Source organism: Trichoderma ghanense (genome assembly GCF_004382785.1).
Source record: "Trichoderma ghanense strain CCMA-1212 chromosome Unknown scaffold_2, whole genome shotgun sequence".
NCBI classification, from domain to species: domain Eukaryota; kingdom Fungi; phylum Ascomycota; class Sordariomycetes; order Hypocreales; family Hypocreaceae; genus Trichoderma; species Trichoderma ghanense.
This window is the reverse complement of record NW_027395665.1, coordinates 1,482,732-1,503,171: the sequence shown is the minus strand read 5'-3', so window position 1 is coordinate 1,503,171 and position 20,440 is coordinate 1,482,732. Positions and strand designations below refer to the sequence as shown.

Sequence of the window (20,440 nt, the reverse complement as noted above, 5' to 3'; positions counted from 1 at the left end):
TAACGTGTTGGACACGGAGTTGCTTGTTTGAGGGATTGCACGGGATGCCTGCTAAATGGGGCTTGGAATCGCGGCATCGTCATTTTTGATGATGCATGTATAAGCGTGGCCTCATACCACTCAAATAGTGAACTCCTTTCACTCTGGACGAGTGATCCCGCTGCCTCCAACATGGGACGCCATTCAAACAAGCAATCGACGATCGTTCAAAGCTGGCATTAAAAGAACATCTTCGTGGCCATGCCACAAGCAAGCAAGCAAAGGCCAAAAAAAAAAAAAAAAAAAAAAAAAAAAAAAAAAAAAAAAAAAGAGAGAGAGAGAAATGGGCTTCCCGATGTTTCAGCCAGAGCAGAGACTAGCAGACCCTCCATCCCCCCCGGCTTTCTTGCTCACTGGATATTCGGCATCATCGGAAGGAGGGTGGCACGAAGAAGTTTCTCTCTCTCTCTCTCTCTCTCTCTCTCTGAATGTCTTTCAATTTTGTTGTACCTGGAATGTTGGCATGGAGGGGCTTCTGTCATGTGCAAGGGGGAGAGAGAGACGGATGCGCAGAGTGGGAGTGAGATGGAATTGCCTTGCTCTCTGCCGTTTCTTCATCTTCATCATCGTCTTCTTTTTCTTTTTCGTTTTCTATTCTTTCAATTCCAATGACTCTTACTTTTCTCATCCTCACAGCTCGGGCCACGTCCATACCGGCCAACCGTAAGGCTAGTGACACTGCTAAGGTGGTGTCGAAAAGTCAATGCGGCGCAAAGGGGGGGTGGGAAATCCCGGCTTTTGCCTTGGAGTTGCATGAGCACAAGACACAAGGAACCAACCAGTACGAGGTCCAAGTCGACGACAGGTAGTCCGGACAAATGCGCTGCCAAACTATCACGACTTAGCGCGTTTGAGGTTGATTACCTACACGTACTGCCAGCGCAGCGGACGTGGTACGATCTTGATCATCATCGGGAACACGAACAGGAGCTGTGCCGTTGTTGATGCACTGTAAAGTGGTAAAAATCGAAGCCAAAAGATACAGGGACCAGGGGGAACAAGAAGCATGAACATGGGCCGACTGTTGCAAGTGACGTTGGTGTGCGTCATGCGGATTTGGATCGACGGCGTCCAACTGCTGCAAACGACGCGCCCCATTTCATTTTCATGCGCCGTTGATTTTTCCATCTTCAGCTCTTCGGCTCAGGCGGCCGTTCATCGTTCGTTTTAGTGCATTCGTGGCATCTGCATCCTATGTACTACGAGTACTATCGCGATAACTCTGTTCTTGCTCCAACCAAGAGAAAAGAGAAGCGAAAAAAGAACCTCGGGGCGGATCAAAGTGGCGCCAAGGTGGGTCAATGGGCGGCGCGGGAACTAGTGGCTCCTCCTCCAGCGCCGTGATTGGCGGACGACGCGTCCAGAGTAAACAAGGGTCAGCGGTCGAGACGCGTCTTAAGTGGTTATGACGCGTTTTTTAAGCGACCCCACACGCTCGCACTTAAAGAACGTGCCGGCTCTCGAACTCATCGAGACGGGGAGAGTGAAGAAAATCGGCCCAAGCGTGTCAGGCACACTGTCGGGCTGCGGTGGGACCGTCTCCCTTCCTTTCGGACGCCCTGGGCCGCCCAATCAGGGCCTCGAACTGGCGCAGACTTACACACACACACACCCCTCGTATTAAGTACAGGTATCTCGGCTTTCTGTGCTTCCTCCGGAGGGAGGAGGAGGAAAAAGAGGACACACTTCAGAAAGTGCAGGCATTCAATAGCGCTGCTCACATGCCGTTTTTCTGCCTGGGGCACGCGGGCGAATCGCGACCGGGGTTGCGACCGAATTCGCGGAGAGCCTGTCGCTGGGTATCATCGAGGCCCGTTTTTGCGGCCTCTGACTTGGGCTGCTTGTGAGAAAGCCGGCTGGGAGGGACCAATTGCCCTCGAGAGAGGGCATCAGCTGAGAGCTCTGCGCGTCGTTGTTGCCCCGTATCTAGTCGCGTTTCCTTCCCACGGGTGGTGAGATGGCCATTCTGTCATCTGTAAGTAAGTGTGGACGGATAGTACTTCCTACGAGTAGGCTGTGGCTCTTACATGGCTTCTCCGTGGACGCGTGGCAGCCTCCGAGCCATACATGGACGTGTCGTAAAAAAGAGGAATCCATGTGCATGCGGTACTCCGTACTCCATACAACCATGTTCTTGTGCGTGGGGGAGAGCTCGAGGTTTGAAAAGATGGAGGGGGAAGGGGATTCTCGTGGAGGGGGGAAGGGATATGGAAAAGCGGGATAGAGGGGGCCCTCATGGAGGGGGAAAGACAAGATAAAGAAAGCCAAAGGGGGGGGAGGATCAGAGTCAAAACTAGGGCACTGGCAGCAACTAACACCCGCGAAGGGATAAGAGAAAGGCAGAGAGGGCTGAAGAGACCAGGGAGTGACGGGGTTTGAAACGCACAAGTGCCGGCCAACGCACGCGAGTGGGAGCTTGCAACCTCGTGATTGTGGCTGGACAAGGTGAGACATCTGACGGAATTCCACTCGAGTGCTGGGCGATGCTTGTTGAGCGAGAATCAGCTACGTTCCTGATTCTTCCGGGCGGGAACCGAGCATATGGAGCAAGTCTGCATCTCTGACATCGGCGTCAATGACGCCTTTGCGCTTGACATCGCAAATCGTCTTGTTGTCGTGGGTATGAGTTGGTCATGAGGCCGTTCGTGATGCCCTGTAACCCCGTAGTAAGAAGCCATCAAGGCTCCGCAACAACATCAAAACAACAACATTTCGATCCATTGGGGCCCCCCCAATTGCCAGTGCCCAACGATCGCGCATGCATGCATCATGCAGGCTCAACACCCAGTAGCAGAGCGGCGTCTCTTTGTTTACCGCTGCAGGCGGGATGTGCCCTGATGGCCGTGACGGACATGCGGCAGGTCGCATGGCAACCGGCTTGTCTTCATGTTGTATGTCTGTCTGTATGTTGATGCGAGTAGTATATGTATGCAGATGGACAGTCGTGATGGCTGACGCCGAATCGGGAGACTTGGATATTGAAAAGGATGTGGCCGCTACTGCTTCTCGCACCTACATTTTCCATCCCAAGTTTCATCATCATCTGTGTCTGCGCAACCTGCATCGCCACGGCAATCCCGTCCATCTCTGCTTCAGGATCCTCGCACCGGAACTGGAACTGCATCGTCCATGTTTGTGAGGTCGTACCAGATATTGCTGCGCTTCTTGCTTGTGTATCAGACCTTGGGTACTTACCTTGGTCTATCCTGTACGTGCTGCTACCTCACGCAGGGCCAACGCTTCAAGGCAATCGGCATCATCGTCATCATCCCCCGGTCAAACCGACCAGATGGGCGTTCACTGCTGCACAAATGCCGGCGGCAGCTCCGTCGGTAAACCTTTTACTCACATGTAATGCAGTCCGCACTTAATTACTGTACAGGTTCCCCGTCACCTGCTCCGCTCTGGCACAGCACAGCACAGCACAGCCCGGCCCCGGTTCGATTCAAGACACGACAAGATCGATCGTCAAAAAGGTACCTTTCACCATCAAGGTACGACAAAGGCGCAGCTGCCGAAGAATTGCGATAGTTCTGGGAGCACTTGCAGTAGTACAAAAAGGCGAGTCAAAAAGAGGGAGACGAAACGGTCACGGCAAGGTACAGACAGGTGTCGTGCATTTCCTGCTGCATTCCCCCAAGACACACGCCCCCCCACCTTCGGCCTCTCTTTTCCTCCCACCCACTCGCCGCATTCACTCACTCGCTCTCGTCTTCTTCACCACCTCTGCACCTCAACGCTCCCTTGATTTGGTCTCGCTGAGACGCGCGCAAACGCCCTCGAACAGCTCCGATTCCGTCGCAAGGGCGTGCCACCCTCACGTACTTGACTCTCCCAGGTTTCCAAACGCTGTAGCACCGACCTCTTACGCTCTTGCAGCACGGCAGCCACATCGTCTCGGTTCTTCAGTCTCTTATCTCTCTCTTGGACCCGAGCCCACCAGCGAACCGGAATACCAAGCCAAGCCAGCGCTTCCATCACCCATCCATCCATCCATCCCAGCGGTAATAATAGTCCAAAACCAACAAAAGAGAAACCGAAATACTTTGTCGACTCGCGGCTCCGACTGGCCCCTTGAGGCTTGGTGTCGTCGCTAGTTGCGGGCTGGAGAAGCAAGATTTCTGCAGACGCCAGCACCACGCCCATCCCTGGCCCCGGTCGCTCGTGTCAGCCTAGACAGCCCGCCATCCAATCCGCATCGGGGCCTCGCATCCCTGACGCGCTGGGCTTTCTTTCTGCGTCTCTCGCAACTGCCAGGGGCCCCTGGTCGGCGATCCACTCGGGCCTGTTCCAAGGATCGAAAGTTTGCCCTTGGGTGCTGCATCAAGAGCCAGAGCCAGAGCCAGAGCCACCACCTGTGTGCCTGTTCGCTCTTCGTCCTCCCTTCCCATCATACTGGCATTCCCTATTACAGCGCCCGCCTCCCCTCACTTCCGCTCGCACAACTTGCATCTCTTCCATCCCACCTCGAACCGCCGCCTTTCCAGACTCCTGTACGCCCTCTTCGCCCTCTCGCCCTCTCGCCCTCTCGCCGCCTCTTACCAGCGCTTTCTCCTCCCCGCGCGCATCCAGCAAAAACCGCCCAGTTCGATCCCATCGCGACCTTGAATCCTGCACCTCCCGCCCCATCGCCCATCTCTCTCTGTGTAATTGAAAGAACCTCCAAGGAACAACTTCCTTCTTCTTTCCACGATTCCATCATCTGCGGGTCCGATCGGCTCTCCCTACTGCTATCCCCATCGTCCCAGCCGAGAGGAAAAGGGAAAACCGCAGCAAAATCCCGGCCAGGGCAGCGCCTCCCCAGGACGTCCATTTACCGCCCCACCGCGCCTGCGAGTGACGGTGACCTCAGCGAGGTGAGCACACAAAAAACCCCCCCATGCCTGCATCCCTCTCTTTCTTACATACCCTCTTCCTCCTCCCCTTCGCTTCTCGTTCATCTCCCTCAGGCCCTCTTGAGCCCTGCGATGCTTCCGCTGCTCTCGCCCACGACGGCGTCGCGTCTCTTCCCCTGCAACCTTGGCTGACTAGCGCGCCCTGGACCAGCAGCACCTGAGCCTTGACATCTGTCAACCCTCAGCCTGCTCCACTGAGCTCGAACGAGCCTCAACCACACACTTACAGTCTCTCTCACACAGCGGTACTTGCCTGTACCGGCCGAAATGGCCCAGCCACCACGATTCTACGCCTCATCCAGGCCGTTGGAAGTCTTCAATGACGACCTCTTCTTCGAGAACGAAGCTCCCATGACCAGCCACGCACCCATGCCGAATCCGACCAGGCCTATCCGCCGTCCTCTCACCAACTCGAGCTCGAATGTCATCCTCGAGCCCGCAGTTTCTCAGAACAGCAAGACATTCTCACCATTCAAGGCCAAGGCAGCCGCACCCAGAGCGCCGCTCAAGCCGTCGCACGGCTTGAACAAGTTCAACGGCATCTCAATGGCTCCTCCTCCGGACAAGGCGCCAGTCACAGACTCTCTGCAAAAGAAACCGCAGCTATCCAACTTCAAGACCGGCCTTCAGAAGCCACCTCTTGCGAACCCAGACGCCTTATTCGGAAAGGAAAACGTCCACCCTCAAATCTTCCCGGCACCGCCCGCTATCAACATCTCCGGGGAGCAGTATTACCAGGATCCCAATGGGAAACGAGGACTGATGGAGGCGGCGCCGATCAAGGACTCTCGAGTCAACAAGAAGCCCAAGGCCGAGGAGCAGGCGCTCCCGCCGCACGACTCGTTCCCTCCCATTACTGACGATGGCACCAAACCGCCTCACAGCTACGCGCAGCTCATTGGAATGGCCATTCTTCGATCTTCAAAAAGACGCCTCACCCTGGCCCAGATTTACAAGTGGATCAGCGACAACTATTCCTTCTACAACCCCAATGACGCAGGCTGGCAAAATAGCATTCGACACAACCTGAGTCTGCACAAGAACTTCATCAAGATCGAGCGACCAAAGGACGATCCCGGCAAGGGCAACTACTGGGGCATCGAGCCCGGCACCGAGTTCCAGTTCCTCAAGGAAAAGCCAACGCGCAAGTCGGTCCCGACTGCCGAGAATCTCCCCGTCATGTCCACCCGCCTCGAGCCCTCCCGACCTGCGCCAGCGTTGATGCCCGAGCCGTGTCTGCCGCCTCCTGCTCCCGTTCATCAGCACCACCACCAGCATCAGCCGCATGCCACCAGCCTCCCTCCACTGCCGACTTCTCAGGCGACCTTGTCCATGCCTCTGGAGCCCTCGTCGGATGCCACGATTCTCCTATCCGACAACGCGCCTGCCGAGGACCTGGCGGACAAGGGACCGGACAACGAACTGCCGCTGGATTCGTCCTTCTTCTCGCCCCTTCCTGCCGCTCTGCACTCGACCCCGCCGGTGCCCCGACCGGAGCGACGAAACGGCACTCCGCCTCCTGTGAACCGCAACCCTGCCTCATCCGCAACCAGGACTCACAAGCGCAAATTCGCCTCCATGGACGACAGCGGCTACATCTCCTCTCTCGAGTCTTCCGCCATGCGCCCCAACGCAGCCAGGTCAGCCTTCTTCACGTCCGAGGCGGATCGGCACCGCATCAAGCGCGGGCGGGCTGAGGAGGAGATTGCACGGCTGAGAGGCTCTTCTCCCTTTAGCCCATCCAAGAGTCGCTCGCTGTCCAGCTATGGGCTTTCCTCGTCGTCTCCTTTCCGTCGGTCCCTTGACAACCAGATGCCTCCTCCTCTCACTCCCGTTGTCAAGAAGGTCAAGCCCATTGCGCAGCCACCACCCTCGGTGTCTCCCAACACGAACCTGCGCATCCATCGCGCCAAGGTCCGCCACATGCTGCAGTCTCCCCTTCGACGGGTAGCCAACCTGTCCCATGAGGACATGTTGCCGTGGAGTCCCGCTTTCAGGCTGGATGACAGCATTTTCGCTTTTGATACCCCCAATGCCAGCAGCAACCTCCTCGACTTTGACATTTTCCAAGACCTGCCAGTGGACGACGAGAACGTCTTTGACAGCATCGGCGCTGCAGATGCGGGCTCGCCCATCAAGCGCTCGGCCAAGCGCGCTCGCCTAGACCGATCCGTTTCGTCATCAGCCATTGGCGATATGTCGGCTTCCAAGAAGCTCCTCACGTCGGCCCCTCTGCTCAAGGCTCCTGACACACCTTCGCAGTTTCTGGAGACGCCGAGCAAAGTCTTTGAAGGCCTCAGCTCTCCTTCCAAGATCTTGCAAGGGTCGCCCATCAGGGGCAACTCACCGAGCAAGTTCGTCTCGCTGATTGAGCTTCCAGGAGATGGTGACTGGCCGTCTCTCCATCTGGACACCGGCGACTTTGCTTCGGGTGCCGGTGTGGACACGTCCGACTTTACCGGTCTCGACATCCTTCAGGGGTTCGAAAAGATTGGATCTGGCTCTCAGCCGTCCAAAGGCTTGAAGCAGAGCGGAAAGCCCGCCTTGGGTCGAAGCTTTTCAACCACCTTTTAGAGGACGAGGCGCAATGAGAACTGACGCATGCGGCGGAAAGAGAAAACGATTACGACACCTTCATCACGACACTGACTCACACGACTAACGCGGCGGCTATGGGTATTTGACGACAGTGGGGTCTGCAAAGGGATTGTGCAGAGGCAACCTCTGCTCCTTGGAGCTTCACGGCTTCGCCCTCCGGGGGACACGGCGATTCTGAGTACATAGTACATCTTTTTTTTTTTTTTTTTTTAAATTCTCCTTCTTTTCTTACGGCATTGGGATACGACCACGGTCTGTCCTGGGGAACGGGATCGCTTGGTTTAGCTGGTATGGCCTGGGCGCGGGCCTGGACTTGGAATGGTTCTTTTGCGAGAGTTGTCGGTTTTCACCATCAATCTTCTGGTCTTTTCTTGTTTTGCTTTTCCTCTCTTGTTTGCTTCTTTTTGTGTTGGACTTATTTACCGGAATATTGGTTGGATGCATGGAGTCTGGATCACAAACATGTGCGTGCGCGCGCATGTACCTAGGGAATCGGTATCACAGGGTTTGTGAGAGACCTGGCTGGCTCGTGTTTGAATTCTTGTTGGTTTGACTCTTTTTTTTTTTCTCAACGGACTGGGATCGGAATTCGTCGTTTTAGGGATTGTCTCTCGCCGGACATGCTTGGGTGTTTGCTGTCTTTTATCTTGTTGATTATGGCTTGCTTCCTTCTTTGCCTAACAAAAGCAAGGGGACTGATTTGCCTTTTGGTCTGTCCGAGTTCAATTACAATGTATTCCTCAGGTTTTGATATCTTGATGCTACTTGAATACTTGAACTTGTCGTTCTGCTCCTATGCCCCTGTTGGATACCTATGGTAGGTAGCCACCAGCGTACAATTCGTAACCCAGACCGAGCCATGCATGATGCGTCAATCAGACTTGGTCCATGAACCCTGAGATGCCTTGATCCATACCCGAGAGCTTTGCATGCACATCGTTGTGCGCATGTCATCGTCGTCTAAAACGGGTGTACCATCTAACCTTTGGTCGTATGCATTCATTGTCGAGAATCCGTTTCGTCTTCCCCTCCAACCGACACCCCCAAACGCCCTTCCCGTTGTAAAACGCAGGACGCATATACATATATATATATATATATATATATATATAGAGAGAGAGAGAGAGAGAGAGGAGAGAGAGAGCGTTGTCTGCCCAACAAGGATGAAAATTATTGTAGTGGAGCGTATACGCAGAATCCTTGCCCTCCCGAAAGCCCATTATTCCATCATTCGAATCCTTCTTTTTGCCGTGGTTTATCGGCTTCGTGGTCGTCGAAACCGTCTGAGAATGGAGGAGATGTGAGAAAAGCGAGAGAGAGAGAGAGAAACGTGAGATGTGCAGCCCGGTTTCAGACGACGGCATTCCCCAAGTTCATCCCGAATCAGCGGCTGGAAGAGCATCGTCCGTCATGCTTACTAGGCAATTCTAGTACATGCGTATGCGGGACACCCAGCTCGTCTCCTTGGACTCGAGGTTGATCTTGTAGGGGAAGGGGTTGCCGCCCTGGGTGGTGATGGGCGGGATGTGGTCCTTGTGGGTGTTGACAAAGGTGACGATTTTCATGGCGGTTGTGAAGAGCGTCTGTTCCATTGCTCTGCGGACCTTGGCTCGTTCTGAACACGCAAAGGCATTAGTACATAGGTCGCGGTCCATGGTCTTGGCCCTATGCTGTGCAACGACGTACCGTTCTCCGTCCTCGGCTCGGCGACAGTCACCTTGATCGTCCATGTCTCCCAGCAAACCTCCTCCTCGCCGCGCGTGAGCCACGCCTTGCGACGTTTGCGCTCAAAGAACTGGACGGTGATCTGGCCCCTGCCTCCGCTGCCGCCGTCCGTCGTCCCGCCGGCGCCGCCGCCGCTCATCCTGTCGCCCTTTGCCGCGGCGCCTCCCCCTCCTCCTCCTCCTCCTGCTGTCGCGTGGCCGCCGGAACTGGATAATCGTTCGGCGTCGAGCTGGCGCTCGAGGGCGTAGGCGCGCTGCTCGATGAGGGTCTCGAGCTCATCGTCGTTGACGTAGGGCAGGGTGACGTCGAGGACCTCGTGCGTTCGGGGGGCGAGGGAGGGGAAGAAGCGGTTGAAGAAGATTGTGTGGAGGATGCCTGATTGTAACGCGGTCGCTGTGTTAGCGGAAAGAGGGAGAAAAGGGTTTCTTCGGTAGATGCGACGGGCTCCCCAGCGCATCAACTTGCGGAGACAATTGGGTAGGTTACCTTTGACGACTTCGCGGACAGACCGAGGGTCCGAAAAGACGTCGAGTATGAATTCCGGGGGCTTCTGCTGATCCATTTCTTCTCTTTTTTCTTTCCTGATTTTTCTCCCCAAGGGGAAGCAAAGACGGCCGTGCGCTGGCAATAGACGGGAGAGCGTTCGAGTAAAAAGGGCAAGCTGAGAGGAAACTCGGCCTTGCTATCCCGCTCTTGCTGTCGCTTCTTCCACCGAGCAATTGTATGTCACCGCAAAGGGGGAGGATGAAGCCGCCAGAGGGGTCCAAAGAAGAAGAAATGGATTGGCCAGGCGTTATCTCGACTGCTGGGCGAAGAGGCGCATTGCTGATATGCTTTTTCCGTTGAAAGCTTTCAAGCCACTGGCTCAGGAGGGCGATTCTCGGTTCTTCGCAGTCAGCAGGAACAAGGAGTCACCAGACCTGGACCGGCTGTCGAGGCTTGGACACCCTTAGCAGGTGTTACCTCCGCCTTTAGCAGCAGGTACCGACCGGGTCAACAGGAGGAAGCGCGTAGAAGCGGAAATCCAAGGTCCCTTTTTTGGTTGTTGTTGCAAACGGTAGGCAGGGAGTTCAAACCAAGGAAGAGGGCGAAAATTTTGAAAATATGCAGCGAGATGAAAAGAGTTAGGATTATATGTGCGGTTGGTATGCAGGCAAGCTTGGAATTGCCGGGGTAAATTGGGAAGCGAGGGGTCAAGGAGAGGAGGGGCAACAACATGAAAAGGGAAGATGGGCAGGGCAGCCAAAAAAAAAAAAAAAAAAAAAAAACCTGCTGGAAGCTGACTGCTTGGCTGTGGTTTGTCCGTGTAAGTCGAGAGGGAAGGACTAGCTCAAGGTAGAGTGTACTCTGGACAGCTGAGAAGCCGAAGGGGGCTGCTGATGCTCGTTTTGCTAATGGCAATTTAGCGGCGTGGGATCGATCGGGGACATGCGCACAGTCACGTCACAGGCTTTGGCTCCAGGGCTGTTAGTGCCCGGGCAGCTTTTCGCCTCCCTGCGATAAGCGATAAGGGGGTGTGTAGCCGGTACCTGGTGGTTGTCGTCAGCGTTGAAGTGCTGAAGCACGAGCTGAAGCTTTTGACTTCGACTCTGACGGAGGAGATCGCGATGGTGGAAGATTTGAGGTGCTGAATGTAGACAATGCGGTGAGATTAAACCCCATCTCATACTTGAAGCAGTTGACAAGCTGGATAAAGCATACTGACCACACGTGTCAAAGGTTGTAGGTATCATCCAACCCTACCAGATCACGACGAACATCACCCTCCAGGCAGGCAGTGATGCTCGACCTCAGCGTCAAGTGCTGACAGCCTAGGTACAACGCCTAGTACCTGCCCGCCTGGAAGCGCCTAGAGCCACCTCCCGTTTAGTGCGTGCATGCAGTGGACTGAGCACCCCAGACTCTCGACGGGGCTGATGCTTGCGCCACGGGGTACGCAGGCGGTACCAGACGTCCCCCCAAGTGCCGACACCCTGGCGCCGCGAACGGCGTGCGCAGCTGTACCTCGCGCGTACTCGTACTGCTTGCCCGTGCTGCCCCTAGCCGAGGACGCCAATTAGAGGGCGCTGGACAGAACCGAGGCACGCTGCAAGCCAACCCAACATTTGTATGAGCATTGGACCAAAGCACACGCAGAGCTTCATCTTACCACCATCGCGACTTTTCCATCAACTACCATCGTTTCGTCCCAGCTGCCGCGCCGACTCTCTCTGTGCGACGAGCTTCGCATTGCTGGACCGCCGACGACGCGTGCCGACCAAGACACGACTGGCCCGTAAATGACCTCGAATTGCTGATCCATGAGCCTCTGACTCGACCCGACCCGACCCCGACCCGACCCGCGCAGCGCTGCCCAACATGCTCTCCTCAGCCCGGCGCTGGGTGCATCGCAACCGGACGCCCATTGCCATCGGCCTCGGCGTCGTGGGCGCTGGCTATGCCGTCACCCAGTATGTCATGTCCAAAATCAACGACGCGCGCGAGCGCATGAGCAGCGACCGCATCGCCAAGGAAAAGTAAGCCAGACCTCATCATCCCTTCTCTCTGTATCTTCTCCCATGCAATCGCCAACCAACATTGATCGCCTACAGTCTTCGACGCCGGTTCGAGCAGAACCAGGAAGACTGCACCTTTACCGTCCTCGCCCTCTTGCCCACCGCCACGGGCAACATCGTCACCGCGCTCAACACCGAGCAAATCACATACGAGATCCAGCAGATCAAGAGCTCCGCGCGGAGCCTCAAGGGCATCCAGACGACAAGCCCGCCCAGCATTGCCGATACCACCCTTACCGAGGATGATAGCAAGAGCACCATCAGCGTGCCTGTCGAGCTCGGCGTGCCCTTTACCTCAGACGGCTCCCAGCAGGAGCTCGCTCCTCCCAGGCCGCGAAAGACAAAGAGGCAGCTGTGGGATGACCTGACCATCAGCGGTACGCGCCTCTTCCTTGTTTGTACTCGCCAGAGAGACTGGGTTGGAATACTGACCGTGCCGGGGTAACACAGCCATTACGAGATCATTCACGCTCATCTACACGCTCGCCCTCCTCACCATGCTGACCAGGGTCCAACTGAATCTCCTGGGTCGGCGCAGCTACCTATCCAGCGTCGTTGCCCTCGCCACAGGCAGCCAACAGGCCACCATCAACCTAGAGAACAACGACGACGACAACCCCGATCAATCATACGGCAGCGACTTTGACACAAATCGCAAGTACCTGACATTCAGCTGGTGGCTGCTGAACAGGGGGTGGATCGATGTCATGCACCGCGTCGAGAGCTCCGTGAGGACCGTCTTTGGCAGCCTCAGCCCTCGCGATCTCGTCACCTTTGACCGCGTCTCCCAGCTGACGGCAGAGGTCAGGAAGCTGATTGAGGGCTCCAGCGCCGATGAGCGCAAGCGCTCAGATTGGTTAACCTTTCTCCTGCCGCCCAAGGATAAGGAGGACGAGGTCATCCGTGAGTCGGGCATCCTCGACGACGGAGGGTTGTCCCCTGAAGGGGGCTCCCAGGTGTCGTCTGCAGCGCTGAGGCGGCTGCTGGATGAGACGGCGGATCTAATCGAGTCGCCCGCCTTTTCACATGTCCTGACCCTGATCCTCGACCGGGGATTCTCGCATCTCGTGGACAAGAAGCTGGCCACCGAGGCTTTTGAGTTCTCTCTCGACGAGTCCCCCACCACAGTGGCAACCACAGCCAGCCTCAAGCGCAGCCGGGCCATTCTGCTGCCCAAGATTCTCTCCGTCCTGACGCGGCAGGCTCACGTCATTGGCAACGGTGTGCCGAACGAGTATCTGCAGGAAATGGAGTCGGTGCGCGATCTCGAGGCCTTTTCCGCAGTTGTCTACTCGAGCAACTGGGAGAACGAGATGAAGGACGAGGGGCTCATGGAGAGCGCCGTGTACCTCAAGTCCGAAGATACCCAGTCGCAGTCGACTCAGGTCGACAGCAGCGTCGTCATGGTTGACCGCCAGACGGCAAATCTCGAAGGCGCATGGGAGAGGGCAACAGAGAAGAGAACGTGAAGCAGAAGAACGGGGGCAGGGGAGGCACGGTAGCAGACAATGCGCATAATTGTATAGTAAAGAGTAAAGATCTTGGTGCATTCTACCAGGTTTGTTCATCATTTCGGAGGCAATGGCGGGACGAATGGTAAAGACTCTATGGTTTTTCTTCTATTTATATCTGTCTTGTTCTGCTATCTTCTTCTTTCCTGCTACAGTGTTTTCATGAAGCTGGCAGTTCAGCAGACAGCTTATCACGATATATCTACGTGGTCCTCGGCGCTCGAGGTCAGCGCTCGGCATCTTCTGGAGACGGAGATCCCCCCCTCTTGCAAAGCTGTGCCCACAGATCCCACGGCTCTCCATCAGGGCCGGTCTGTCATCTCACGACGCGCAGGTTCTCATTCAAGCAGCCCATCCCAAGCCCCCTTTGAGTGAACACATCCCCACAACCCATCTCGTCCTTTGATGAATGGAGCTTCTGCATAGCAGAGGTAGCCGCATTCTGTGGCATCCTAGCTACGGGATAGGAGAAGCTTCTCGGTGAGCCCCCCCCCCCCCCTGGGGGAGCATCAGGGGATCGCTCGTCGCCATATCTCCTTGAGTTTGGCTTTTTTTTCGAATGAATCGTTGCTGTTTCGGAGTCTCGTAGCTATGCCGAGTGCTCACATCAGGCCGCGTATGAACTGATCCAGTCCAAGCTCGAAAAGCTCGTTATTCACACCCGCGCCGCCCTTGTGTTCAACCGGCGCAAGCGGATTCTTGACGACTAAATACCATAACACAGATTTGTTCAGCCATTGCCACACCAATCCAAAGATGCTCCCAAAACTAGAGGCAAAAATCCCAAGCACAATCGAAGAGAGGAGGGGGGAAACACACCATACTCGACCCATAGGTTAATGTAAATCTGATGCAGCACGTTCCGCATGCTCGCGGACCCCGTATCCGTAATCATGACGAAGCGCAGGTTGGCGGGCGTCTCGTAAAAGTGCAGCTTGTACTGGCCGGTGCGGTAGCTGATGAAGGCGTCGTCGTCGCCGCCGAGCTTGCGGACCATGTTGCGGAGGGAGAAGACGGTGCCGAAGATGAGCTTTGCGTCGTCGGAGCCCGTGGACAGGACGGGGGCGGCGGTGCCGGGGACTTGGGGGGGCATCCAGGATTTGACGTAGACGCATTCCGCTGTTGGCCGTTAGAGAGGTGTGTTCTTTTAAAGGAGGGAAGAGAGGAGAGGTGAGGAGAGGGAGGGAGACGGACTGTGGCGGTCGAAGATGTAGAAGGAGTAGACGACCATGGTGTGAGCAGATTGGGTGCGCGCGCAACGTGCTTCGCGCGTAGGGGGTTATTATTCTGTGAATGGACGGTGTATTGGCGATTCGGTAGAGGTGGTTTGAGGCTGGACGCGACAAGTCAATGGCTTGGGAGTCGTTGCTGAACTGGCCGAGGTTCGTCGAGAGGGCGGCGGCTTGGGCGCGTTTGGAGGTGTGTCGTTCCAGGATCCAGGAGCTGGCTGTTAGGGTTATCTAATCGCGGTATGGAGTTGACAGGTGAATACGGGTCGGGTGTTGCTGGAGGTGGCGGGGTATTTCGATACCTTGGGTGCTTGAGTCCACTGTAGGAGCCTGCTGGAGGGCCGAACGATAGCGGGTACAGTTCTGTACTGTAGAGAGAGAGCGTGGCCCCTCCCAGAGCTCCAGCTCTTGGTCCCATTTGATTCACAGTAATATTGGTATCCTTCACGATATTGCGGACAGGACGAAGCAAAAGGCTGGGTCGTTGACCGTACCAAAATGGCAACAGACATGGTCAACATACGATAACAGATGCGGCCGGTGCTGGTCCGATGCAGGCTGACTGAATAATACCGCCATTGCCAGACGTTCAAATCACCAATGGCCTGCCCGAGCTTAACGCCCCCGCTCAAAGACGCCTTCTACCCCTCCAATGGCTGGCCGCCCAGCGTCTTTCAGCCTCACCTCAACTCATTATTTATTATTGGGCGCGCAAAGCTGCTCGCTTGTGAAATCGACCCTGGCGCAGGGCAACGTCGCGGGGAGGCTGGGCATACATCTGCTGATCTTTACTCAGTCACCCATAGCTGCTTGACGGGACCTTGAGCTTGCATCTGCGAAAAAGAGACGCCGGGAATCTCATCGAAGCGCACGCGACACGAGCACCTCATAATAGCTTCGCCTGATCAAACCTCCGTCGTCAGCTTTCACAAATCATTGAGCCTGCCATCATGGAGACGCCGCCGCAGTCGCCTGGTAACAGCATCAAGTCGGCGCCTGTGTACGGGCAGCCGCCGCCCGGGCTTCAGTCGCCTAGACTGACTGTCAACGGCCGTGACGACCCGTCAGAAGACGTTCGACCGTCTCTGGTGTCTGCAGTGTAAGTGAACGAATGCGCCATCCTACAGCTGCCGCTCAAAGACGGCCCAAGGTCTCGCCTTATGTCGAGTGCTGATGCTTCATCCTTCAGAACTGAGCCACCTCGTCTCCACGGCTTCGCAAGTCCCATCAGACAGCATAAGCGCACTCCGAGTGCTCACCGCGAGATCAAAGTCAGCCCCTTCACCATGATCTTATCCTCAAGCGTCAACTGGACTAACCAACACGTGCAACAGGAAACTTTGGACGCGCGTGTCGAATTCTCGAATGACGAAACAGATGGCCGGACCCACCATAGAATAAACCAATATGTGATTCAAGAGGAAATCGGACGGGGCTCCTACGGCTCTGTCCATCTGGCGACAGATCAGTTCGGAAACGAATACGTTAGTTTTACCTCTTCCCCCACCCGTGAAGCTTACTTAGAATAAGTCTGCAGGCCGTCAAGGAGTTCTCCAAGGTCCGCCTACGAAGACGAGCGCAGTCCATGGCCATGCGTCAAGGCCCAGGGTCGTCACGACGAATGCCTACTAGGGGAGGCAACTTGCCTCCTCATCTCGTTGGGTTGCGGGACCGCGAAAAGAGCGACGCGCTGTTCTACATCCGAGAGGAGATTGCCATCATGAAGAAGCTCAATCACCCTAACCTGGCCCAGCTCATCGAAGTCCTGGATGATCCCGACGAAGATTCTTTGTACATGGTCATGGAGATGTGCAAGAAAGGGGTCATAATGAAAGTCGGCTTGTGTGAACGGGCAGATCCGTATCCCGAAGAGGAGTGCAGGTTCTGGTTCCGCGATTTGATATTGGGGATCGAGTACTGTAAGTCAATCACCCACTTCAGAGACGTACGTCGGATTCGTAGTCACGGATGCTAAGTCATCGGCAGTGCACGCTCAAGGCGTCATTCACCGGGATATCAAGCCTGACAATCTCTTGCTATCAGAAGACGACGTCCTCAAGGTTGTCGACTTTGGAGTCTCGGAAATGTTTGAAAAGCCCACCAACATGACAACTGCCAAAACTGCTGGATCTCCCGCCTTCTTACCTCCCGAGCTGTGCAGCAAACATGACAAGGTTTCCGGCACAGCGGCAGACATATGGTCCATGGGCGTCACCCTCTACTGTCTCAAGTACGGCAAGATTCCTTTCAACAGAGAGGCCATGCTCGAGATTTACGAGGCCATCAAGACGGAGGAGCCAGAGTTTCCCAAGGATGAGAATCCGACCTTTGTCCATCTCATGGGCAGACTGCTGGACAAGAACCCGGAGACACGAATCACCATGGCCGAGCTTCGAGTGAGTCTCTTGCGACGAACCAGATGGGCACAACAGTCCATGTACTAACTGTCCTACAGGAACATCCCTGGGTGACCAAGGAGGGGACCGACCCTTTGCTATCCGCAGAAGAAAACTGCGCCAACCCTGTTGAGCCGCCTAATGAGCTGGAGCTTAGTCGGGCATTCACGAGGAAGATGAATCACCTCATGTGTGTGATGAAGGCCATCCACCGGTTTAGAACTTCATTGTCATCAAGCAGACGTAAGAAAGCGACATCTCAGCCGCCTGAAGAAAAAGAGGCGACCAAGAGAACGGGCACAAAGGCATCAGCTGCAGACATTGTGGCGCTCATCACGCAGCAGAAGACGGTGCTTCGTGCTCCCGAGGCCGAGGAAGGAAATGCCAAAGGCCAAGCTCACGACATCACCGACCAAGAGCCTCCATTCCTGGGCATCGGCACGGGGGCAAGAGATGCCTTTGCGACAGATGAAAAGACGCCAGACGTCGTGTCAGACTCCCCTACGGCAGTCGACTTCAACGTCTATGACCGCGCCTATGAGGAGGCCATTAAGGAGCGAACGAAACCGAACCAACCAACCAACCCGATCATGTATCTGACGAAACACATCAAGGAGAAAGATTATTTTAAGAAACTGGAATACTTGGTGGACGAGGCTCCGGTCTCACCATCTCCGCTGAAGACTGTCGGGAAGAATTCCAAGCAGCTTCTAGACCCTCTCCCTCTCCATCCAGGCAACAAGCTGGCCGACCTTGTGTCCAGAATCAAAGTCTCGGATGAATCCGAGAATAGAAGCAAGACAACGGACCAGACTTAGATTCGTCGGCGTCTCAAACTAGCGCATCTCGATCGTTGACTCGGCTTGTCGCGTCCGCGGCCTAATTGTGAAGACTCGGAAGAGAGACGATCTCGGCACGAACTGAGACATCGGATACTACAAAGACAATATGCACCCCCTTCATGCGGACTAGACTCCTTATCAAAATACAAGTCTACTTTTCCTTCCGGCGATCTAAGGGGCGTCCAACAAGAAGGCTGGAAACGGCCTCGTGTGCAGCCGTCTCCAATCGGATACCACGCCGCTATGCTCCTACGCTACTTCATGATGTAGGCTGAGAGTATCATTTCCCATTGATTGTGTGGAGAAGGCAATCTCCGCCGCCAAACCGTGAGGATTACGCTCACCGCTTCGGGCGCACCAAGACGGCAGCAAGATTAGGAATTTCAACTAACGGAACGGCAGACACGACGTTGGTGATTTCTAGAACGGTCGGTGAGACCGTTATTGCATTGGACCACGGCAGTCATGGTTATGGCCGGTGGTGTGAGGGAGATACTCAAAGGACGAATGGAGTGCGGCCCATGTCATTCGGCACAACGTACATGTACGAAAGGACGCAGGAGGAGATTAGGGAGCCGCCACGCGGCAGCGGAAGAGGCATGGAATGCTTAATCCAATTAAAGACAACACCAAGTCCTTGGTTGTCATTTCTCCGTGCTGCACGAAGCACAAAGTATGAGTACGGATCAACTACTTGCCGCGTGTATCGTATGTCAGTCAACCCTTGCCGCTCGGATAGGCAGCCTCGCCACACCCGCACATGCCAGGGAGCAAGTCAGGCAATAGTCTTGCAGTTCGTCGGCTGCGAGGCTGGCAAGGCGCGTTATCACCTACGCAGACAGACAGACAGCCAGACCCCTGACACAAAAAAATCATCCTTACCCGCGTTCCGTGTCTGGTCTGGGCATTGGGGGAGGGGGGGTAGTGGTCAGCTCAGAGGGAAAGAAGAAAGCTCGGGCCATTCATGTGGCGGACCAGCGAACGAACGATGAACGCAAGGCAGGGCTGCGATAGGTATGCGGGCCATGAGAGGAAGAGAGGCACGGAACACGTTGAGCAGTCTCGTTGAGGTTGAGGAGGTCACGGGTATGCAGGCATGCGTGTCCGCGATGCAACAAACGCAACGCAACGCACAGGCTGAAAAGTCTAGAACCGAAGAGGACAAGACACGGACGCGCAATCTGTATCGAATCATGAGGGCCATTTGAGCGGAGTGTAAAGTAGCAGCGGTACATGTCTTGGGTATTTTATATGAGCTTTTTGAGTTTGCGTTGCACTCGCGAGGTGGTGATGACGGGGCTTGTAGTGCTTCTTTGTAGACAGATGCGGTATCTGTCGGCTATCAGGGGCCAAGATGTTTCCTACGTGTCGGCGTCCAAGTCTACATGCCGGGACTTGCCTCTGCGGTGTGTAAGGCGAGGTACAGAATACAGAATACATACTACGAAGCAAGGTATTGAGTGCATTGCATACTTGGTGCATGAGGCATGTCTGCACGAGTTCGCAAGCATGCGGTGCCATGGGCTACAATAAGGACGCCTTTGCTGCAGTGATTCCCACGCAGCGGTTATACTTGCATCAAACGAGAAACAAACGTACACACCCTGTCTCCAAGCTGCCGTTCCCGACAGGAAGGGAAGTCCGGTGGGATGGCTGGTCTGTGTGTGTGTGCTTTGAAGCAAGCCGCTGAGATGGCGAGAAGTACGACACGGGTTTCCTTCCCGGCGGAAGTGATGGTGAATTCTTGCAGGTCTGTGCAAATTAAGGAAAAGCATTGATGCACTGGTTGTTTAAGAGGGGAGGATGTTGCGTCGAGGAACGTTGGTGGGGAGCGGTATCAAAGGGGGGGGGACTTGAACTTTGATGTCCGTCTTTTTCGTTGTTTAGGGTTAGTATTCTATTTGACGAACTTTTTTTCTAGTATTATCAAGGTGCAGATATTACTGGATAATACATACAGGCAGATTGTGACTGCAGGGAGAGGATAGCCGAGAAGAAACAAACAAACAAAAAAAAAAAAAAAAAAAAAAAAAAAAAAAAAAAAACGCAGATCGACAACGGGTCAGCACATTGACTTTCGAGTTCTTACTCGATCGCTTAGATCCGCATGTTCCCACGGGCATTGGTGCGCACGTTGATGAAGTACATGTGAAATTAGAGCAAGGGGACAGTATCATCTCCCTGGCAGGAAATAGCCACCTACACCAATACGCGAGTGGCGGTACGGAAGTGACGAGAATGAGCAGGAACTTGGTATATGGTAAGGTAGAAACAAGGTGCATGCATGTGAGGCGCCGTATGTAAGTATGCTCAGGGGGGTTGTATCACAAAGGGAACTAGAACAGCCGCTGCAGCAGGATTTCCAGTGTTTTAACTTGCGGTGTCGAGTTGATGACAAATGGGAGTAATATAACAACATTATATAGCTTGAATAAGAATAGCCTCATCGATTTGCATTTTGCAGTTCTTCCCCTCTCCTAGACCAGCATGACAGGGGAGAAGGGGGGGGGGGCTGTGGGCATAAGAGGGGAGGGGAGGGGGATGGTGCTGCGAATATCTGACTTTATCTGACGCTATGAGATCATAGCCGCGGCCTTGTTCACACTGGACAAGACGCTTGGGTCTCTGGAGTGGATCGCTGGGCTGTCAG

At 55.0% G+C, this 20,440-nt stretch overlaps 5 protein-coding genes across 5 annotated transcripts; 3 read left to right on the top strand and 2 right to left on the bottom strand.

Moving 5' to 3' along the window:
- Positions 1 to 5,201: 5,201 nt before the first annotated feature.
- On the top strand, positions 5,202 to 7,508 carry CCMA1212_002872 (Forkhead protein sep1; the record flags this gene model as incomplete). Its single annotated transcript, XM_073700240.1, has 1 exon — positions 5,202 to 7,508. The coding sequence occupies one exon, from the start codon at positions 5,202 to 5,204 to the stop codon at positions 7,506 to 7,508; it is 2,307 nt and encodes a 768-aa protein (XP_073561613.1).
- Positions 7,509 to 8,959: 1,451 nt separating this feature from the next.
- Positions 8,960 to 9,819, bottom strand: CCMA1212_002871 (uncharacterized protein; the record flags this gene model as incomplete). Its single annotated transcript, XM_073700239.1, has 3 exons — positions 8,960 to 9,147; positions 9,219 to 9,632; positions 9,744 to 9,819. 3 exons carry the CDS (start codon positions 9,817 to 9,819, stop codon positions 8,960 to 8,962), a joined length of 678 nt encoding a protein of 225 aa, XP_073561614.1.
- A 1,796-nt stretch (positions 9,820 to 11,615) lies between these two features.
- On the top strand, positions 11,616 to 13,281 carry CCMA1212_002870 (Peroxisomal biogenesis factor 3; the record flags this gene model as incomplete). Its single annotated transcript, XM_073700238.1, has 3 exons — positions 11,616 to 11,773; positions 11,849 to 12,189; positions 12,263 to 13,281. The coding sequence occupies 3 exons, from the start codon at positions 11,616 to 11,618 to the stop codon at positions 13,279 to 13,281; spliced, it is 1,518 nt and encodes a 505-aa protein (XP_073561615.1).
- Positions 13,282 to 13,925: 644 nt separating this feature from the next.
- CCMA1212_002869 (Transport protein particle subunit bet5) lies at positions 13,926 to 14,554 on the bottom strand (the record flags this gene model as incomplete). Its single annotated transcript, XM_073700237.1, has 3 exons — positions 13,926 to 14,029; positions 14,143 to 14,442; positions 14,518 to 14,554. 3 exons carry the CDS (start codon positions 14,552 to 14,554, stop codon positions 13,926 to 13,928), a joined length of 441 nt encoding a protein of 146 aa, XP_073561237.1.
- A 948-nt stretch (positions 14,555 to 15,502) lies between these two features.
- On the top strand, positions 15,503 to 17,766 carry CCMA1212_002868 (Calcium/calmodulin-dependent protein kinase kinase 2; the record flags this gene model as incomplete). Its single annotated transcript, XM_073700236.1, has 6 exons — positions 15,503 to 15,651; positions 15,742 to 15,823; positions 15,887 to 16,036; positions 16,090 to 16,471; positions 16,539 to 16,948; positions 17,008 to 17,766. The coding sequence occupies 6 exons, from the start codon at positions 15,503 to 15,505 to the stop codon at positions 17,764 to 17,766; spliced, it is 1,932 nt and encodes a 643-aa protein (XP_073561236.1).
- Positions 17,767 to 20,440: the final 2,674 nt, after the last annotated feature.